General features: G+C 39.2%; 1 protein-coding gene across 2 annotated transcripts in view; it reads left to right on the plus strand.

The window, feature by feature from the left end:
- PAX3 (paired box 3) overlaps positions 1 to 19,270 on the plus strand; it is a 94,117-nt gene extending 74,847 nt beyond the window's left edge. Inside the window, exons 8-10 of one of the 2 annotated variants that reach the window (XM_060106501.1) lie at positions 18,275 to 18,521; positions 19,016 to 19,046; positions 19,204 to 19,270. In XM_060106501.1, coding sequence (XP_059962484.1) covers positions 18,275 to 18,521; positions 19,016 to 19,046; positions 19,204 to 19,270 — 345 coding nt within the window. Of the gene's footprint in view, positions 1 to 18,274; positions 18,522 to 19,015; positions 19,051 to 19,203 lie in introns of those variants that run through there. The other variant, XM_060106502.1, reaches the window with a different exon arrangement.
- Positions 19,271 to 21,570: the final 2,300 nt, after the last annotated feature.

Raw genomic sequence — 21,570 nt, forward strand, 5'->3', positions numbered from 1 at the left:
TAGGGTTGTGAGCAAGAACACTTAATAAGAAAACACCAAAGCTTTTATACGATATTTGGAGAAGAGGTTAACAAGTTGTGTGGAGAGAGACCCAGCTGATGACTACAGAACTCTAGGATAAATGAGTTATAAACGCACAGATTAGGAGAATTACTGCTCTTTGGGAATATATAGATATTTGAATGTTGTAATTGTTTTTCTAATTTGCATTGGACTATGAGCTTTTCTTGAGAGATTATATTAATAAATTGCCTTGATAATTGCATGTCAGAGGGTTGGTTAAATTTCCTACATGTGGCATCTGTCTGAGGTTGACATTATTAGCAGTTGTTTAAATACAGATCACTTGATTTTATTAGAGAGCACTTGGCCCAGGTGGCGAGGAGAGCTGCCCGCTGAATTTGGAGAAATGTCACGAAGGGGTTGCAATCTATAATTGCAATCGAGCATCTCTTCAGGGCTGAGAGTGAGAGTTTTAACAGCTTTATCTTTTCTTAACCCCCTTTTTCCTCTTGGTGGTTAGAAAAACAGAGAGAAGCTCAGAATGACACAAATGAAAAGTGAAAAGACAATTATACTCAATTACACACTAATCACTGACTATCACTGCTGCCTAAACACCAAGAGGGCATTCTAATAGGCAGAAAATGAGATTTTAATGGCACAAAGGGTGGCCAAAATAACGACTCGTATATCTTCGCCTGCTTCGTTTTCTTCAACTTGTGGTCTGCGTCTTGGGAGTGGAGTTCCTGGGCTCTGCACAACGGTGATAACTCCGAGCAGCTGAGAAGTTCAAAGCCGTTGGAGTTGAAAAGAATGAATAGCAAAGGCAATGAAATAAACATTTCTGCCTAAAGGCAAAAGTTCATAAATCCTTTTTTGTAACAGTGAATGTAATTAAGTTTCATAGATTCCTATAGCACATCCTGGGATAAAAAATAAGAGGTGGCTTTAAGCCTCAGCTGAAAAATAACAACATGAAAACAATGGACGTGCTTCCTACAGGACTTTAATACATTTAATTTCCAAGTGCTGGCATCTGTGAATGTGATTTTGCATGAAAATCATGGATTTATATTAATAGATTCATCTTTAAATGTCTGGATCTATAGCATAGAAGCTTCTTCCACAGTTTAGAAGTAACATCAGAAGTAGTTATCTCTGCAGTTTTATAAGTCATTTGGGGCCATAGAAGAGCTTTTTATGAACATGATTTAGTTGAAAGTTTGCATAAAAGTAAACTTCAACTCGAACCACTTCTGTAAGGTGAGACCCAGGATTCTCTTGGCATTTCTTAGTGTTCGAGCATAATAAAAATGATGACACAAACCTGTATTCTCTAAGTGAAGCTCCTAGTTTCTTGTATTATATAGATGTCTGCTCTTGTATGTTATAGGAAGTGTAAGTGTATTATACAGTGTTGTATAAGTGGAGGTACTAGCACTTGACCTTGAAACTGTTAATCCTTGATTTCAAGAAGCCTGGCTATGATTCCAGAGTTGGCGGTAGGGTGGGAATCATTCCAATATCAAGCCATGGAAAATTCCACAGGCAGCTTCTTCTGTATTTCTTTACTATGCTCTTACACATTATGTTAACTCCTCACTTATTAAATTGCAAATATCTAGGACATTTTGTATTTCTACCATATATTTCCTCCTCAACCTACCACTAGGAACCCATGTTGTCTTAGTTCTTCTAGCATCTCCAGTGAGTTAGAAAAGAAACAAATAATATGAAGCTCCTCCTTATTTCCTTAGGCAAAGTTGGAGGAAAAAAGGCTGAGTGAATCAATATCTTGCCCGACATATTTACAAAAAGATGGAACAGGAACATTAGGAGAGTTGGGAATTAAAACTCAGATTTCTATAGCCTTTAAGATTGACCATTTCTCAGGAATGCCTCTATTTAAGCAAGGTGGGGAGGTGTGCACTACCCTGGTTTTGATTGTTTGGCTTTATTAAAAATATTGTAAAGACAATTTGAAGAAAAGAGTCCACGTCTAACAGCTGGTTTACCTGTTAACTAAAGAAGAGAGTAAAGAAAGGGTGGTCATGGCTTAGTCTTTTTGCTTGCTATAGAGAAGTGCTTATTAATATACTGGATCATATAATATTAAAAATGGAACTAAACCTGCGACTGCCATTTCTCCTCTTCTCCAACTTTTCCACTTCCTCTGTCTCTATCTGGATGTCTAATATACAGACAAATCAACTGAGGCTCAGAGAGCTTGTGGTCACAGCACTAATAGTGAGAGAGCTGGGACTGGACAGAGGATTCCCAGCTCCTACTCTCGAATCTCCTTCATGATAGCACCCAGTTGGGTGAAGAGGAGACAGGTTTCATAAAAAATAGAGGCGGGGGTCTTATTCATATTTTAAAATCATTTTATAGAAACTAGTTTTCTAAACTTTGGATTTGGGTTAATTAACACTCTTTTTGCTAATGCACTCTTTACATGCTTTTTTGCTTTACACATTTTTCTTATCAATCTTTTAACTTCCCCCAATAATAAAAAGTACTTCATGGTTATTGTAGAAAACGGAAAAAATTTTAAAAAGGTATCTCTAGAGTAGGAAAAGAATTCCCCTGGGGAGTCACTGTTAATATTTTTGCATATTGCCTTTCAGCTCTTTTTGGGTCTTATGCTTAAAAAATATATATATATATATATATATATATATATATATATATATATACATACATATACACACACACACATATATATATAATTGAGATAGTATGCATGTTCTATATTATATAATATGTAACTTTGCATCTTACGTATTCCCTGCCTTTACCCTTCATCATAGGTCTTTACCTACCTATTAATTTTTTTTTTTTTTTTGCGATACGCGGGCCTCTCACTGTTGTGGCCTCTCCTGTTGTGGAGCACAGGCTCCGGACGTGCAGGCTCAGTGGCCATGACTCACAGGCCCAGCCGCTCCGCGGCATGTGGGATCCTCCCGGACCGGGTCATGAACCCGTGTCCCCTGAAACGGCAGGCGGACTCTCAACCACTGCGCCACCAGGGAAGCCCCATACCTATTAATTTAAATTGAATTGGAGCTAAAGTTTTTTGAGTCATTATGATCAATTCATTGTAAATCTCTTTAGTGGATGCTATTTTATTTGTGCATTTTATTTGACTATTTTCTTAGTGTCATTGAAATTGATGTATTGTTTGCCATTCAGACTTGCATGAGTTAGAATGTATGTGAACTGTTGTAAAATCGGCTTTCTAGTTTCTTGTCAAACAATTAATAGACACCATTATGATAAGCAAATTGTTTCTCTGTTTGTGTGAGGGAGGTAGTTGATTTTCCTTTGGGGTCTCTAACATATCTGCTCCCTTGAGCAAAGATTCTTTTAAAACTTGGAATCAGGGACTTCCTTGGTGGTCCAGTGGGCAAGGCTCCATGCTTCACTGCCCGGGCCGTGGGTTCGGGAAACTAAAATCTCTCATGACCTGCGGCCTAAAAAAAAAAAAAAAAAAAAAAAAAGCTTGGAATCAGAGCCATTAGTCAAATGGTGTTTCTTAGATTCCCTCAGTGCTTTTCCCAGAGAAATTCTCAGCTTCGGGAGGGATGGGTGTGAAGCAGTGAATCAGGAAAAGGTTACACTGTCCAGCTGGTGGGATTAGAGTAGTAGTAGACTGACAGGCATCTATGACATTCTAAATCTCAGAATCCTGATGAAAACTTTTAGAAGCTTTGGTCGTATCCTTCCTCAAATTGCTAAAAGCATCTGTGTGTTACTGAATCGTTGGAAAAGTGTATCTTGTTCTGAGGGAATCCATAACTGTATCTGGGGAATATTCCCATTTTATTTATGGAAAAGCTGAGGCCAGTGCAACACAGCTAGAGTCACTGGCAGAGTTAAAATCCAAGTCTACCTCTCTTGCAGTTATTACTAGTTCTTTAATAAACCAAATTACACATTTCACTTGCTGAAGAAGCCTAATGTTGCAGAAAGTTTTCCATGGGCTCCGGCAGTGATATTCAGCTCGATTTTCCTGCAGGAACCATCAAAAGCCTTCACAGATGGAGGGCTGGGCTTCACACTCCCTCAAAAGCTGGATTTGTCAGGGAACTTGAGATTCTCAGGGATGGGTGGGTTGGGAATAGGCTAATTCCCTTGAAATCTTCTACTGTCTCTGAATTTCTAGGACCATTTGAACTATATAACCCTTTCAGGAGATGAGGCTTTTATAATGAATGACAAAACACGATCTGAGAAGAAAACCATTCAACTCCCTCTACCCTGCAGTAGCACCCTCTTTTGAAAAGTTGTGTTTTCTTGGTGTGGGAACACCACAGAAAGAGCAAAGGGAAATAGAGACCACGTATTTCCCCTCCAAACCCAGCTGGTGTGTTCCCAGCACCTTCCTGCATGTGCAGGAGAAAAAAAGGAATGCCGACTTGGAATACGGAGTGCCAAGGAAATACTACCATATGCTCATGCTCAAGACGTGAGACTAATTAATGTTTGGCCCATGTTCTTCTAATTAACTTTCCTTTGCAAGAAACATTACCCTCACTGCTCCCCCCACCTCCAAAACACGCAGAGCCAAACCCCCAAAACAAGGCCAATTAAATGAACAAACTTATATCATTTCAACACCCCCCTACTCCTACAAACGCCATGGTTTCTGGTGACAGCTTCTAATGATTTTTTGAGTGAAGTACAGTATCAGTGGGTTACACTAGGAAGTTATCTAGGAAGCTTTTTTTTATTATTATGTAGTATACAAAAATGGGCCAACTTGGCTGCATTTAGGGTTCATCAGCCATTGCAAATGATTCTTGGAATGTTTTGGGTTTGGTAAAACCTAAAACACATTTTGCCAAGCACTTTTCCTCCTTAATTTTTCAAACTGTGTATTTTAGGGAAAATTTGATCCATATGGTTTTGATTCATTTACTCTTATATCATTGACATTTTTTTTTCCTACGGAGCCATTTGATATCCAAGAAGCTTTCTGAGCCTTTCCTACGTTCATTTTAAGCATTTTCCTCCTTAAAAAGAGGAAGTCCTCTTTGTAACCTCAGAGGCTATAAATTTTGAGTACTCTCTCAATTCAGCAATACTTAAAAATACATTTGGTATAAATCTGGATTATTATGAACACATTTTATGTTTAGGACAGATGGGCAGATTTTCGTTTCTGGTTTATGGGTGAAACCAATGATAAAATAAGAAAATAGGCTTAAATTGCAAAAAAAAGTTTTGTTATAGACAACTTTTAACTGTTATTAATAAATCCCCACAGTAAGATCTATGCTCAGAGGCCTCATTTCAAATTTTGGCCAGGTCTTGTGTAAGATGTAATTGAATAACCAGTACACCTGTCCTATTTCATGGATAATGTACTGAGGAAAGAAAAAATTCTCATAAAGATTTGTGTACCAGGCTTAAACATGCCTGAATGTTTGCTCACCACTCAGCACCTCAGGAACAAAGAGCAGGTCTGCAGATCTCATCAAGTTTATCGGCCATTCATCTGTTAAGTCTGGTTGAATCATCACAGCTTTGTGGGGATGAGATACTGCCTCTGAAACAGACCCAAGAAAGAGCAGATATATCTTTACACTAAGGAGATTGTGGTTAATGGTGGAAGACGTCTTTTGTTCTTATTCACATTTTATAAAAGAAAAATTTTAACTCCATCACCCATCCAGTTACTTTTAAAGAATTATATTAAAATTGAGATTATCAGTGTGTAATGTATGTAAATTGCATATTTGGTGTCAGCTACGCTTATTAGGCAGCTTCTCCATTTCATGCATATATGTATTAGACTGTCGTGGTTCCATTTCAAATCAGATTTCAATTGCTCAGCACAGTTTCTTTTGACAAACATTTGTTACTCCTGAAACTTACTAGGGAGAAGCATTTAAGCATTAATATGTGTACACAGAACTCAAGACTGCTTTTGATTTTGCTTGTCATTTCCTGGACCACAGTGTTCACAATTATCTCAAATTCCTTAGCTGCAAGGCAAGATGAATGATGATCTTTGTCCATCGAAGGTGTGCGGTTTACTACACATCAGTTTGTTATGCGAATGGGGTATAGTCATTAAGAATGGTTGTGATGGGTACTTTTCTGTTTTGTATAGAGAGAATATCCTTTTCACTGTGGTATAGCAATTCCTTGGTCTTCTTTAGTACTGTTGATACATGTAAAAGCAGTAAGATTTACCCTGATGGCAGGGCCAGCTCCTGTTTCAGGAGGGCTATTTTTCTGGACATTTTGGGCACACATCCAGAAGCTACTTGATGCCAGGCCATTTGTTTTGGCCATTTCACACACAGGTTGCAGATCCTGTGCCCTCAACCTATCTTTATCATCGTGAAGAACCAGACAAACAGGTGGCCTGCCACCAACTCATTTCCAAACAAAGGCACTACGTCTTTACAATTTCCAGAAATTCATCTGTGGAAGAAAAAGGAGTGCTTTTGATTAAAGAGATTGATTGGGTGTCAAACAAAGCTTGGACAGAGAGACATTCTGTACAAAAGTGGCAGCCTCTCCAAAGCTTCAGCCTCTTTCTGTTTCATTTCTAAAGCAATTCATGAGCTCAAAACCAGGGCTGCAGAAGCCTTTTACATGTTTATGAAGGCTCAAGGATGTTTATGATCATAAATAAGCCCATTTCAGCTACACCAGAGTAACCACTGGCCATTTGCATGTTTCCATTCCGCCATATTAGGTTTTCAAGATATTCTGCTTGGTGGTGAAAACATTGCTGCTAATCCATTTGTTGAATCAGTGCAGGCTGTAATTGACCTGGTGCCTTTGGTTTTTCTCCGAAGGCTGTGGTTGCTACCCTTAAAGAGCTTGAGGAGAGCCCTGGTTTATGTCAGCTCTAGCCACAGCCTCTTGGGTTAGTTGGAGAATTGTGAGAGAAACAAGTACTTGGCCAAAATCTCTTTTTTAAAGAAAAGGAGGGAGCAGCAGCCACCAGTGACTGAATCTTACATCACGTCACTGAATTGAGCCGCAAGAAAACCTTTCTTGCTGAATTAAAATTTTTTTGTGAATTAAATTGATTTAAGTAGAAATTCCATCAGCTACTTTCTCTTGTACATTGGACAAAAAATGTAACAACCCCAAGGTATTTAGGCCCATTTGAATTCCTTTAGCCATTGAAGAGAAAAAATTGAGTGTGATTGCTTGGTCCATAACTAAGCTACCGGAATAAAAAGTTTTTCTTTTTCGTCAGTCAGGAAAGCCGTGCTGAATTCTAGTGTGAGGCCAATGGTCTGAATCAACCCTTTATATGTGGTTGGAATGCAATGTAAAGCTTTTAATTTATTACTGCATTTGCAAAATGGCAATATCTATAGAAATCTCAATACTTGCATATTTATTCAATTAGAGGCTGAATGTGTGCTTTGTACTGCAGACACAGAAGACTGGATTCAGTCATTAGTTGTACACTTTTTTTTTTTTTTTTAAAGAATCTGTCTCTGCAAAACAGTCTGGGTCTCATCAGAGGTGTATATTTTTCAATGTATAGTGTAATATTTAAAAATTCCTCTTGACATTTAGCTAGAGTTCAGTAAACTAGAGTTTCTGAGTTTAGTGATTGTATTGTCTCTGCTGATCAATGGAAAAGATGGTAAATTGGGAGACCCTTTGAGATAGTGCATTTTGTAGAATCAAAGGGTTGTGTTTCTACCTTGCAGGGAATATTTCGGAGCTGTGAGATGACTGGGCAGGCTGTCCTCAACACTGAACTAATGAAGGATGCAGGCATTATTTAAAGAAATAACCATCTTTTCCCCCTCCACAAAATACTGATGTCTCATTTTGGGCAGCTTGCATCACAAAATCTAATTAAACAGTTGCCGATTAAAAAAACCCTCTATATCACTTCTTGGCCTTTTGGCTAAGATCAAGTGTAAAAACCCTCTAAAGAGCTGACCCTCTATATATAAGATGCCAAGGGAAAATTTCTAGTTCAGTATGAACCCTTCTATGACACTTGTAGGCAATATTTCTTGTTTTAGTCTCTATTGATGCCACATTAGTGTGTTTATACCTTGTTAAAATACATACCACACTGTATTATAGCATATCCATCCCCCTTTGGACCATGAGCTTCTAGAGGCATGATACTAGGTCATAATCAGCCTTGAACACCCAGAAACCAAACAGTGTCTCATAATAAAGACTTGTTCCCCAAAGTGGGCTCTTTGGAATAGTGGTTTGGAGAAAAAGGATTTTGAGTCAACAATTTGGTAAATATTTCAAATTATATCCCTTTACCTTTCAGAGTCCCAGTGCACATTAGCCTACTAAAGGCTCTGACAAGTCTTGCAGTATAGAAACATGTTTGTTTAACTCAGTGTTCTCTAATTTAACTGGGGATCCCTTTTGTTGAGTATCAGACTACCAAGTTTTGAGGAACATTTCCTAGGAAGTGCTGAATGAAAAAAATGGGTAGAGACCCAACTCATGATTTGTCCATTTCTAGAATTGTTCTTTAATTTTTTTTCACTAGTGAATGTTTCTTCTATTTAATGTCTGATGTTATCTACTGCTTCAATACATTGTCACCCTCTACAAGTGACCTTAGCAGGAAAAAGAGTAATTTTAAAGAAGAAGCTATAAACTGCTTAATAATGTTAAGATAGGCAGAAAAAGGGAGTAAAAACAGAGAGAATTCCTGTTTAGTGAACTGACGGCCATGTGGGTATAACTTATTGATCTAAGCAGGATCCCCAAAGTCAAAAGCACTAGATTCCAGTACTTAACAGCCACTCACTAGCTGTGTGTCTTCAGGCAAGGTGCTTAAACTATCTCAGCTTCTGTTTCATCCTCCTGTTAAACTTGGGAGATATTGAAAAAGAGTCACCCTATAGAGCTACGCAGAGAAACACAGTACTTAAAAGGATTAAATGCATTTTTTTGGATTAAACTCATTTTGATAAAGTGATAATACTGTTTGTTGCAACAGAGCTCTCATTATTGTTTGCTGAAAAATATCACGCAGGCGTCTGACAAAAAAACATACTTTTCTTTGTCCCTGATGAATAAGACAAATGTGGAAGCTGAATACCATCAAAGGAAAAGCAGTTTCTTGGTGGATTGGAGTATTTTAAGGTATTCTACTCAGACAGTTTAAAGACCTAAGGACACATATTGGTGTCCATTCAGAATGCAGTCATTGTAATGCTCTTGGGATATGATACTCCCCAGAAATACAATGTACAAAAATTGGTTTTGTTTGAGTAATTCAGATCACAATAACATGAGAACCCACTACAACGAAAAGAAGAGGCAACCATCCTTCATTCCATGGGGCTAAGAGTAGGGAGGGGACAGGGTTGTCCTATTGTTTCCTATTCTTGTTCTTGTTTTGATTTATTGAAATGCAATTTTTAAAAATTATTTATTTATTTATTTATTTATTTATTTATTTATTTATTTATGGCTGCATTGGGTCTTCGTTGCTGTACGCGGGCTTTCTCTAGTTGTGGTGAGCGGGGGGCTACTCTTCGTTGCGGTGTGCGGGCTTCTCACTGCAGTGGCTTCTCTTGTTGCAGAGCACGGGCTCTAGGCGCACGGGCTTCAGTAGTGTGGCGCACGGGCTTCAGTAGTGTGGCGCACGGGCTTCAGTAGTGTGGCGCACGGGCTTCAGTAGTGTGGCACACAGGCTTCAGTAGTTGTGGCTCACGGGCTTAGTTGCTCCGCGGCATGTGGGATCTTCCCGGACCAGGGCTCGAACCCATGTCCCCTGCATTGCAGGCAGATTCTTAATCAGTGTACCACCAGGGAAGCCCCTCGAAATAAAATATTGACATGAACTCATTTTTAAAAAATCTACAGTCTAGCTTTTATGATACTAGATACCTCAAAGGCAGGAGAACCTTATGAACGCTATACTTCTCTCTCACCAGCAAAAGAGAAAGGTAGCTAAAACAACAGGTGCAATAGCAAGTTTTTAGAAAGTAAGGGGCAATCTAAGTAATTTTGATTTAACTGATTGGGGAGTATTCCTTTTATCACTAAATTACAAAGACTCTATTTTGTCAAGATCTGTAGGAGCAGATTTAATTTCTGTAGGTCAAAGAACTATGTATATGGCCTCACTGTGGGTCCTGGATGTTGCCAGCTACTTCAAGTTGCCTGGGAATAGGAGACATAGCCACTGCCCAATTTATGATCAAGAACACAAGTAAGTTTTCAGGTGGAAAAGCACTGCAACATCTTTATTGGTCCAGTGTCCCTGGAGTCGGGAAGGTGGGGAATTAAAGTAGGTAGGACTTTAGCTTACTGGAATAGTAGCTTCTGGTTCTTAGAAGGCTGCATTCTGAGATGTTGTCCCATATGTATAGAGTTGTTACAAATTTCCATGCATCTTAAATGAAAGCTTATTCTGCCTTAACACAAAACCTGTGAAACAGGGCAGAAAACACTTCCTGAAGGGTAAGTTCATTCTCAGACTTTTGCAAGGCTGTGCACTGCTTTCCCATAGTTAATAGAAACAATTTTCCTGATATCTACTCGTTAAATCAGTACCACTTGATCTTTTCAGTTGGCTCTTTTCTCTGTCCTAAGAACTTATCTTCCTTCACATGAAGAGAAGTGTAGGGAAGTTTCTCTTCTGTAATCTTCAGGCGTTTAGTAGATGGAGTCTTATGCCATGGACTTCGGGCAGCCACAGAAATATTTGCCTGCATCACACATGAATCACACATGCATCACACATGATCTGGAAGAAAGAAGAAATTTCACTGTTGAGCCGGGCAAATTTTTCCTCCCTCAGTAGCCTGGAATGTCTGCCCTCCACACAGTTGTAGTACTGGGTGGAAGGGGAAGTTTTTGGGGAGTGAAGATACAGTGTAGCCCAGCACCCCTATGCTTCAGAGGGGCAGTGTGGAGGTCCTTCTTTCTAAAAGGTAACGTGGACACCTAGGTAAAGTTCTGCGTGAATCTCAGACAGAACTGGGCAGTTAAGATTCAGCAAGGTGTGCATTTACGAATGGTTATTAGGTGAATCAGCCCTGGATTTTCTTGAATGCAGGCTTAGCTTATGGGCAATTAGAGATAAAAGTTTTAAACACCATCTCACTGAAGTACTGTGGGATGACCAAGTGTAGAGCTTTTCCCTTTCTATATTTGGAATCCTAGGTCTCAAGAGGTCAATTAATATTTAGCAAACGGGTCCAGAAGTAGTCATAAAATTAAACCGAGATATATGCTTAATTTTCTACAGTCATGTTTTTGAAATGGTGATAGGTTTGAGTGCTTACTTTTTAGAGGGCTGCTGTTGTTTCCTGAAATGAGAAGAGTTAACAGCAGGTAATGTCATTCCTCTCAGAAAGAGTTTGAGACTCTCTGTGTTAAGTGATGAATGAGGGTATCTGACCCACATCTGTTTTACATTAGAATGGAACATTGCCCTGACATCGTTAGGAGCATTTGTCAAGATTCCCTGGACAGAGCTTCTGTAAATTACATGCTGCAAATGTGTCAGGGTCAGATAAGAGGATATCATTAACTCCCCCAAGTTTACTCAGGGCTCTGTCAGTCCATCTTAATATGCTAACAGCCAACAATTTTCCTTGAGCCGTTTTGCTATATTTTTCATTCATAGAAGAAAAAATATGTATGCTACACCCTACCCCCCCAATATCACACATGTTCTTTTCTCATAAATCATATTAATTGTAGACATGGTCACAAAGCATATTAAATGCAGGCATGCGTAAATGAATTAAAACATATGAGAATTTTATTACAGCCCATGGTGGGTCCAACATAGTCAAATACAAACTGTATTAACCATACTTTTTCATTTAGGTGAAATGAGCTTTTTCTTAATGGGCTTTATTTTATTGATAATAGATGGACACAATATGATTGTTCATCATTGTCTAGAAGTAAACTCTGTATGTGTATATGTATATATGTCTCTTGCAAGCCATTTCTATGCTAATTTTTTTGCCTAGATTTATATTTTAGTCATCAGTCTCTAAAGAATATTGCTATCCATTTGACAGCTTAGGTCTATTGAGAAATAGGTATTCTAAAGAATCAATAAAGTAAAAGTCATTCTGTAACTTGTCACAGAGCTGGAGATTAAAGCACATATAACACTTAGAGTTTAACTGAGAAGGTACTGACTGTGCTCTTTACAAATAAAACTTGGAAATATATGTACCATATGAACCACACTTGTCTGACACGCATACTTTTTCATCATGTGTGAAACATAGCTACTTTAAAATGTTAGCTAAGGTTTAAAATAAAAAATAAGCTGGACACTTTACATGCACTGGTTTTCTATCTGGTTAGGTAAAGGTCAGCCATGCCCTTCCCGTAACTCTGGGTGGGTGAGAAGGTCACCATCCTTACCTTGCTAGAAACTTCTGCCTTCAGGCAACTTCCCTCTTACAGCTTTCAAACAGACAGGGCCAAAAAATCTAATTATTTAGATGCTAATCAACTGCAGGATAATTCCCAAGGCATTTGAATCTGAAGACAACATTTTCAGGAAAATCTCTGCTGTTCAAGTTTAGGGTTAGTTACAGCCTCAAAGATACAGTCGCTGATATTTAAGCATAACGTAACTCCAGTAGTACCCGTATCGGAAAAAAACACTTGCATAAACATTTGAATTTTTTGTTTGGTTGTGGGAATAAATTATATCCAAATTTTAAAAGTGTATAATCATTAGCCTTTTGTAGAAGCTATAAAAAACCCCCTTTATGTCATACAAAGCTGTAATTCACAGTGGTTTTCTAAAATGCAACTAAATGTGTATTATTAAATGTTAAATCAGAAAAACATCTGATTACTTAAGAGCAAAAACGTAAATAAAGACATGAACCAGGATTCCTGCTAAGGAAAAAAAAGAAGCGCCTAGACGTACACCATAATTTGCTAAATCATTTTAGATTTCTGATAAGCTCTGAGTACTTTCAACTGATGGCAAAATCATAACACTTAAGCCAAGACGGATATTTTCCAGACACATTGTTTTAAATGTAAATCTTAACTTGACTCATAGTTTTTTATCTTTTATATTTAATCTTACAATAGGAAAATTAATTCAAGAGAAATATGGCATGAAGCAATTGTAAAGAGTTAGTTTTTCCTGAACCATATAATCTTCCAATCAAGATATAAACAACTTATTTGGAATTCTGAAACTTGAGAATGAGCTTAAAAAGATCTTCAATCAAGTCTCTAATAAAGGGAATGACTGAGGAACCAGCAGAAGTCCCAGTTCACGATTCTAAGGCTTGAATTTGTTTTTAAAGGTTAGCCATAAAACAATTTAGAAACGGTGTCTGGGAAATGTTTTGGAGGTAACAATTTACTGATATACTTAATAGATTTTTTTCCAGATGCCTCACCTAAGAGTTGTACTCAACTAAAAGTTAAAAAAGGGCTTCCCTGGTGGTGCAGTGGTTGAGAATCTGCCTGCTAATGCAGGGGACACGGGTTCAAGCCCTGGTCTGGGAAGATCCCACATGCCGTGGAGCAACTAGGCCCGTGTGCCACAACTACTGAGCTTGCGCGTCTGGAGCTTGTGCTCCGCAACAAGAGAGGCCACGACAGTGAGAGGCCTGCGCACCGCGATGAAGAGTGGCCCCTGCTCACCGCAACTAGAGAAAGCCCTCGCACAGAAACGAAGACCCAACACAGCCAAAAATAAATAAATGAATAAATAAATAATTAAAAAAAAAAAAAAGTTAAAAAAAAAAAATCCTCCTCCCACCTCCATTCCCAAGGAGACAGGACAGAGATCTTTATAAAAGGAAAACTTTTCTGGTTCATTGTAGTTCCTGGACTCATCTGACATTTAATAAGAATGTGATTGATGTTCAGTAGACAGAACTGATTAGCCCTGAGTCTATTTCTTTTCCTGTGAAATTGTTTGTGAAAACCAGGCAATTGTGTTTCTCCTACCTCAAATTAAAAAATAAAATAAAATCAGGCAAAAATGTCAGCCCTGTAATAGAAATAGCTTATTAATGGCTTATGAGGAAAAATCCCCCACTTTGCAACCAATGGAGATTTTATTTTAGGCTTTGGATTACAAATTGCTGTAGGAAAAGCTTATATGAAAGAGATCCTGACAATATTCTTAAAAAGAAAATATGACTGGAAGACATTCCATGACCATATTGGGGGAGTTCTAAGAAGTCTGTTTACCAACTTTGTGCAGCAGAAAGAAATTTCCATAGCTTCCCTTGAACCACATTAAATAGCAAAATTGCTTTTAAAGAAATGTACATAAAAATGTAATGGGACCCTTCCATAGAGATTTGAGGTTTTAAATTATGTTAGGGGAAAGTAATGCATTTTGTATTGATATAGTTATTTTTCTTTTCCAACACAAATTTCCTTTTTAATTTTTAAATAAGAAGCTGTTACAATGATGTACATTTCTCAAGTTTTCTCAGTGTGAAATATTGAAATAAATTGCGTTAGTTGTCATTATTCATTCAGTGCCATTTCAGAGCAAATGTAGGGAAGTATTAGTGCCTCTTTTCCCATCCTCATCCAATTCTTGAGAAAGAAGTCATGATTACAATGTGTGACCATCACAGTGGAAAGAAAAACTCGTGGGAGAATATCTGTCTCTAAGCAAGATAATGGGCCTCTGGTCCTCTTTATTTCCTCACATTAGCTTCCGCAAGTATTGGGCTGCTGAGCTAAGGGCAATTGCTAAAGCAGGAGCTGTCACGAGCTTCCGGTGTGTGACAGTCATAATAGTGACACAAAGATCCATCAAGCATCCCTCTTATTCCATTCACACAGCAGCCATCCCTCCTGACTGGATCATGAGCTGGGATGTCTTTAGGACACTGTGTCCTGGCACCTTTAAGGAGCTATCTTTCTCTTGCCCTAGAATATAGCCTTGGCAGATGGTACTGTATGTTCTCCATCCTCCAACAAATATATTTCAAGGTCTTCCTGTCCTAAGGTATTTTCTAATTCAACAGCTGCAAAAAGTTGCTACGTGAACATCATCAGCTGAATTTTGCTTATAGGAAGGACTCGTTTCTTCTCTTTTAGGATCTTCATGTTTTTTTCCTCCCATGGACAGAATTATTGCAGCCTTCAAAGTTATGCAAACAAGAAATATATGGCAGAGGATTAAAAAAAGTTTATCACAAAAATGTACATATAGCTCATGGGAGAGTGCTCATGTTTTGAATAGAATTCTACTATTACTCTTCAACTGTGACTGTGTATAGAGTATTCCATTTCTTCCTTAAAGAGGTATACCATTAACAGAATTTCAAGTAAGTATCTTCATGAAGGATACTATTAAAAATATATTTCCTTTTTATCCAGTACCACTGGATATTTTTCTTTGAATTTATACAGTTACAAAGTTGCTTTTTCTAAGTACTTTTTTTTTTTTTTTTTTTTTTTTTGCGGTACGCGGGCCTCTCAATGTTGTGGCCTCTCCCATTGCGGAGCACAGACTCCGGACACACAGGCTCAGCGGCCATGGCTCACGGGCCCAGCCGCTCCGCGGCATGTGGGATCTTCCTGGACCGGGGCACGAACCTGCGTCCCCTGCATCGGCAGGCGGACTCTCAACCACTGCGCCACCAGGGAAGCCCTCTAAGTACTTTTAAAAAAAACTTAGCACAGATTATTTACACAGTAAAATATTTGTGCCCTGTGCCATAATACCCCTTTCATTAAAAATATCACATTTTTAATATTTTAATTTTCCTTGTCCATTCTTGCCCATTAGACCAGTACACAGAGAGGTACTCCTGATTTGAAAGGACTGCGTTTGGCACTGAACAACCCCTACTTTAAAGACTTCTCTTCTAATAGACATTCGTAATTTGGGCTGAAAGAAAATATTTAATAAATTAGTATATCAATTGACATTTATGAATTTTCCAAGTATATACTGCAAAATCATCTACATGAACTCAAAGAAAGGCAAAAAAGAAAAAAAATATATATGGAAGAACATTCAGGAAATAAATGCATTTGGGGCTATGTTCAGGTTTTTTAAATGAGAAAATGAAGTAATTAACTTACTGTAATCAGCAGCGTATGAGAGCCCCACGTTCTGGTGACTTTTCATCCTCCTTTAGCTGTGACTCCTATTCTTACTTTACTCTGTGACTCCTCACTTTCCCCTAATCCCCAATAAAACAAAAGTATGCTCTGAAACATACGATTTTTTTTTTTGGAATATAAGTAATTTTTAGAGATTTTGAAAAATCTCAAGCTCAAGAAAATTTTGATCCCTTGGAATGTCTTTAAAAATGTGAGTAAGACTGTGTTGCTTTCCCCACACCAGCCCGCCTTCCCATCTGCTCACACAGAGAAGAACTCAAGTGAAAGGGAGACAAGGAAATGGAGAATAGAGACTTGCCGGGGTGGGATGGTGAGGAGAATCATGGCTTGTTAAAATGGAGGAAGAAAGGGTAATCCATAGAAGGTGGTGAACAGATTCTCTTCTGTTTTCTCTTTTTCTTTTTTCTTTTGGTCTTTTGGGGTTAATTGAAGATGGATCAGTTTAAAGCTTTATTTCAAGAAGATTTTGTTTAGTTATGAGGATTATGCAAACCCTTCCCAAAGGGGATTGTGGCCTCACTGGTTTTGGAATCTAATTTAGGAAGCTTTCTGGAATGCGAGATTCATCCCTCCCTCCTGCCTTGCTGGTACGCCTCCATCCAGGATTCTGTGGCCTGAATTACCTTGGTGGATAACCCAAGACCTACAATCAGGGTTGAGTTTCATGACTGCCCTCTCATCTTGCTCTTATTTGTACACTTTAATCTCCATATGCTTCAAACGTCTTAAAATACAACAGGACTAGGATGGAAATATTGTGCTGTGGTGGGTCCCTGCATTGAAATGCTTTGTAAGCAGGTGATGTTTTCTGGAAGCTCTTCACTCAGCAGTCGATTTCTTCTGTGATTGCTTTTTTTTTTTTTTTTTTTCTTTTTGCGGTATGCGGGCCTCTCACTGTTGTGGCCTCTCCCGTTGCGGAGCACAGGCTCCAGATGCGCAGGCCCAGCGGCCATGGCTCACGGGCCCAGCCGCTCCGCGGCATATGGGATCCTCCCAGACCGGGGCACGAACCCGTATCCCCTGCATCGGCAGGCGGACTCTCAACCACTGCGCCACCAGGGAGGCCCTGCAATTGCTTTTTGAGTCCTGCCACTGACTTGCATGAAGTTGAGAAAAATCACTTCCTCTCTTGGGTGGCAGTTTTCCAGATGCAAAATTAATTATCTACTTGCTTCCATCACAAGGTGTTGTAAGGGTCAGTGAGCCTGTGTTTGTGAAACTTGTCACCGTGCTAATCGGAAAGTTGTTCTGTTATCACAGTTTTGTTTTTGTAAAAGTTTGCTTGCTCTCCAGGGTTATTTAAAAAACCGAGTAGACTTTTTATAACATGTTTGTATTTCAGGCTTTTTTTTTAAACACTTCTTATGAAAATGTTAGTTTAGAGAAGAAATGAAAGGATTAGGTAATGGAGGCAGTTATTTGGAGAATCATTTACCATTCATTCATTCATTCAGTACCTAATATGTGCCAGCCCTCTGTTAGGTGCTGATGATATGAAAATCGGTAGATGACTCCCCTCAGAGCTCTCATAATTCAAAGTAGGTGACCAAGTACTAATTACACAGTAAGAGGGATGAGGAAAACGCAAGGGAATATCAGGGAGGGTGTACTAATTTCTAATTACTGAAGGATGGCCAAGATGGGGAGTGGAGATTTTGTGAGAGGGAACTCTATGAAAAAAGACACAGAGATCTCAAAATACACAAAAAGAATTTGATTTGGATTCAACTTAAAAACAATTTAAGCAAATGCCTGTTTAAAATGACATGTGAAACTCCCAGTTGTGATACATGGTTAAACATTATTCAATACAAACAGATAGAATTTCTTCCTCCTTCCAACCGTCTGTCCCTGTGTCCCTCCTTTGAATTTCCACTATGATTTTATCACTAGGGGCACGGTGTCCTCTCTCTCCCACCCTCTCTCCTTCCTTCTTTTTCTTTTCCCTTCTTCCCCCACCCTCCTTCCCCTTTCCCCCTCTCCTTCTTTCTGAAACTGCAGTCAGATGTTATCACTGGGCATGATGTAATATCTCTGCCACTTTGAATGGAGGTCACCGTCTTCGGGACAGCTCTTTAACAGTAGATTTCCAAAGAAGTAAAACTTGGCCTTTTTCAGTTATCCTTTCAGCTACAGGCTAGGGTCTGGTCCTCCCTGCATTCTCACTTCTTCCTAATCTGCCTGTTTATTTTAGGTAATGGGACTCCTGACCAACCACGGTGGGGTACCCCATCAGCCCCAGACCGACTATGCGCTTTCGCCTCTCACTGGGGGCCTGGAACCTACCACAACGGTGTCGGCCAGCTGCAGTCAGAGACTAGACCATATGAAGAGCTTGGACAGTCTGCCAACCTCTCAGTCTTATTGTCCACCCACCTATAGCACCACGGGCTACAGTATGGACCCTGTCACAGGCTACCAATATGGGCAGTATGGACAAAGTAAGCCTTGGACTTTCTAGGGGGTAATTACTCCTGGAAGGGTGAAACACTTTAACTCTTCCTTGAGAAAGGGGAGCTGCCAGCATGATTAAGCCTTCCATCCTGGTATCAATTTTGTGGCAAAGCCAGCTGGTTGTTCCAGCAAGGGCTTCCCAGTATAATTATTTTCTTAACCAATGTCAGCAACATCTTGCGGTTATTAATTGCTGAGACGTGAAAGCTGATTGCCACTAGGTAAAACACAAGGGTTGGCCAAAATGAAATAACCTCTGGCATTAGAAACACATGTTCTTAATGAGGTCAGCTCAAGGATCATATGGGGTATAATCCCAAGGACACAGAGTTCTGTCAAACTTGTCTTAGGAATAAAAATATTCGTCTCGATCCTTTGATACCTTGGTATTAAATATGACATTGTCGGCCTGTAGCTGATTTTGCCCCTTGCTGTGAATTGTCCCAGCCTGACCTGAAAAGCTGCATGTGTTTCCTTACAGGTGCCTTTCATTATCTCAAGCCAGATATCGCATAAGTGAACTGTCCACTTGGAGCTTAAACTGGCCCTGTTTCCGGTCTCCACAGCCTAGACGTGAAGAATCTTCTCAGAAAAAAAAAAAAATCACCCTCTTGGGGGGCAGTCTTGACAGGAGACAAAGGAGAATGATTGCTTTTCTTTCTCCAGTAGTTGGTTTCAAATTCTTTTGAACGTGTTGGACAAAAGCAGTGGAGAAAAGGAAGATCCGGAACAATAAAAGACAAATGCAACATTTTAAGGCAATGATTTAACATGGCTACATATCAAATATCCCAACTCTCTAGTGCTGATGATCAAGGAGCTAAAACATTCCATTTGTGTGCATGCGTGTGTGTGTGTGTGTGTGTGTGTGTGTGTGTGTGATTTATCTTGACTAGTTTGGGCAAGCAGAATGTTCTGAAAATATAGTCGGAGAATAAAGTATAACAAGTTTGATGTCCAATGCTGACACTTCTATAACCTTAAAACTGCTCACGCCATGAAGCAGGAACGGAGGAATCCTTGACTTTTACACACTGGAAATGGATATAAAAATAAATGCCACCATTTTTAGGAAGTTAGACTAGATGTAAAGGACCTCCCAAATAAATTATTTGTTATCTTATCCTCATCTGTAATTCAGTTGTCAATACATGTCCTGGATGGACACGTCTTGCTAACAGGATATGGGGGAACCAGAAGAAAAGCTTGTTTTCTTTCTCAGTGTGGGAGAGGTGTGTGACATTTGCCCAATTTACTTTCATTTGGAAGCCAACCTGGGCGGGGGGAGGGCATGGTGGAGAAGTGATGTGCATTCCCACAGTTGCTTATCAGTGTGCAATACTGTGTACCTCATGGATGCTTTGGCATTGGCCAGGGCCATAGAAACAGAATCAGAACTATATTTTTGCAGGTGCTTTATTTTCGCAGCCCATGATTCATTGTGGTAGAATGCAGTGATGTTTGCCATTTGCTGGACAACCAATACCCGGCTTGCTCCTTTTGATTAGAGACCATGTTTGAGAATAATGCTTTTAAAATGACTTCGTTTACATTCTTCTCTTTTCTATGAGAGGCAGGGCAACACCAGAAATGTCCATGTGGCTGTCATGTACTTTTAAATTATACAATAATACCTGAAATTGAAAGATGATAGGAACTGAGGTTTACATACGTTTGTGTGGTGACATTTTAGAATGTCAATAAATTTGTTTTTTGAGATGTTAAGAGGAACAGGAAGGTGGAATGCAGTGTTATTTATTTCTTTCTATTCTTGGAACCATGAACGAGGTAGGCACAAGTACATTCCTTTTAGAGTTAAGAACTATGACATAGTGAGTTAGTGAGACTAGACATAGTACTGAGTTTAGTTCCTACGTTGGTCTTAGGGGGTGGTGGATCAAGAGAAGTGCTATCTTCGTGTTGCAGCCTCAGCCAACAACAATGTGTTGTAAAAATGTCTTTCCTGTAAAAAGTGCAGTAAATATTTACTATTTATAATGAATAAACAGTTATGAAAACTTGCCCAACACTGCTTTTTTGGGGGAACTGGTGAACACAGTATTAATAAAAACTTGGAAATGGGGAACCAACAAAGCATATACTTCACTTCTAATCTAATGTCTTTTATTTATTTATTTATTTATTTATTTTTGCGGTACGCGGGCCTCTCACTGTTGTGGCCTCTCCCGTTGCGGAGCACAGGCTCCGGACGCGCAGGCTCAGTAGTTGTGGCTCACGGGCCAAGCCGCTCCACGGCATGTGGGATCTTCCCGGACCGGGGCACGAACCCGTGTCCCCTGCATCGGCAGGTAGACTCTCAACCACTGCGCCACCAGGGAAGCCCTGTTTTTTTAACTTATTTTTTTAAATATTAAATTTCTTTTATTTCTTTACCTAGAAATAATTCTACATCAAATATTGGTATATACTTTATCATTATCACAAAAGGTTATTCTGGAATAAGAAGGAAAGACAATCTCAAAATTCATCCACCAATTATCAGGATGTTCCAATGACCAAATCAACCTCATGTTCACCTTGTTCATCTGCATAACTCAGTAATAGTAATATAACAAAGGTTGCCTCACAACTATAGATACATATTTTTAAAATTAATTTTTATTGGCCTTTTAGATTAGACTGTCACATGGATGAATAAGGTTACACAACCCACACTTGTGTTCTCATGAAGAAGCTTGGCTGAACATACATTTAAGGATTGCAGCTTGTGTTTTCATAGATGTGGAATCTAGAAAAGCCCTTCAAGCCTACCGTCCTATCTCCCTGGTTTTCACAGAGCTGTCAGCTCTCTTCATTGTCACCTGGAAGTGTGTTTTCCCTCAGAGTACTTAATTCCATCTTCAGCGCCAACAGTCATATCCACTGAAGTTTTTATTGAAAGCTCTCATATTTTGTTTTAGAAGCTTTCTTTACACTTCATGAAAAGGCATTACTGCCCCCTTTTTTTTTTTTTTGCGGTACACGGGCCTCTCACCGTTGTGGCCTCTCCCGTTGTGGAGCACAGACTCCAGACGT

The sequence above is a fragment of the Mesoplodon densirostris genome, chromosome 8, assembly GCF_025265405.1.
Source record: "Mesoplodon densirostris isolate mMesDen1 chromosome 8, mMesDen1 primary haplotype, whole genome shotgun sequence".
NCBI classification, from domain to species: domain Eukaryota; kingdom Metazoa; phylum Chordata; class Mammalia; order Artiodactyla; family Ziphiidae; genus Mesoplodon; species Mesoplodon densirostris.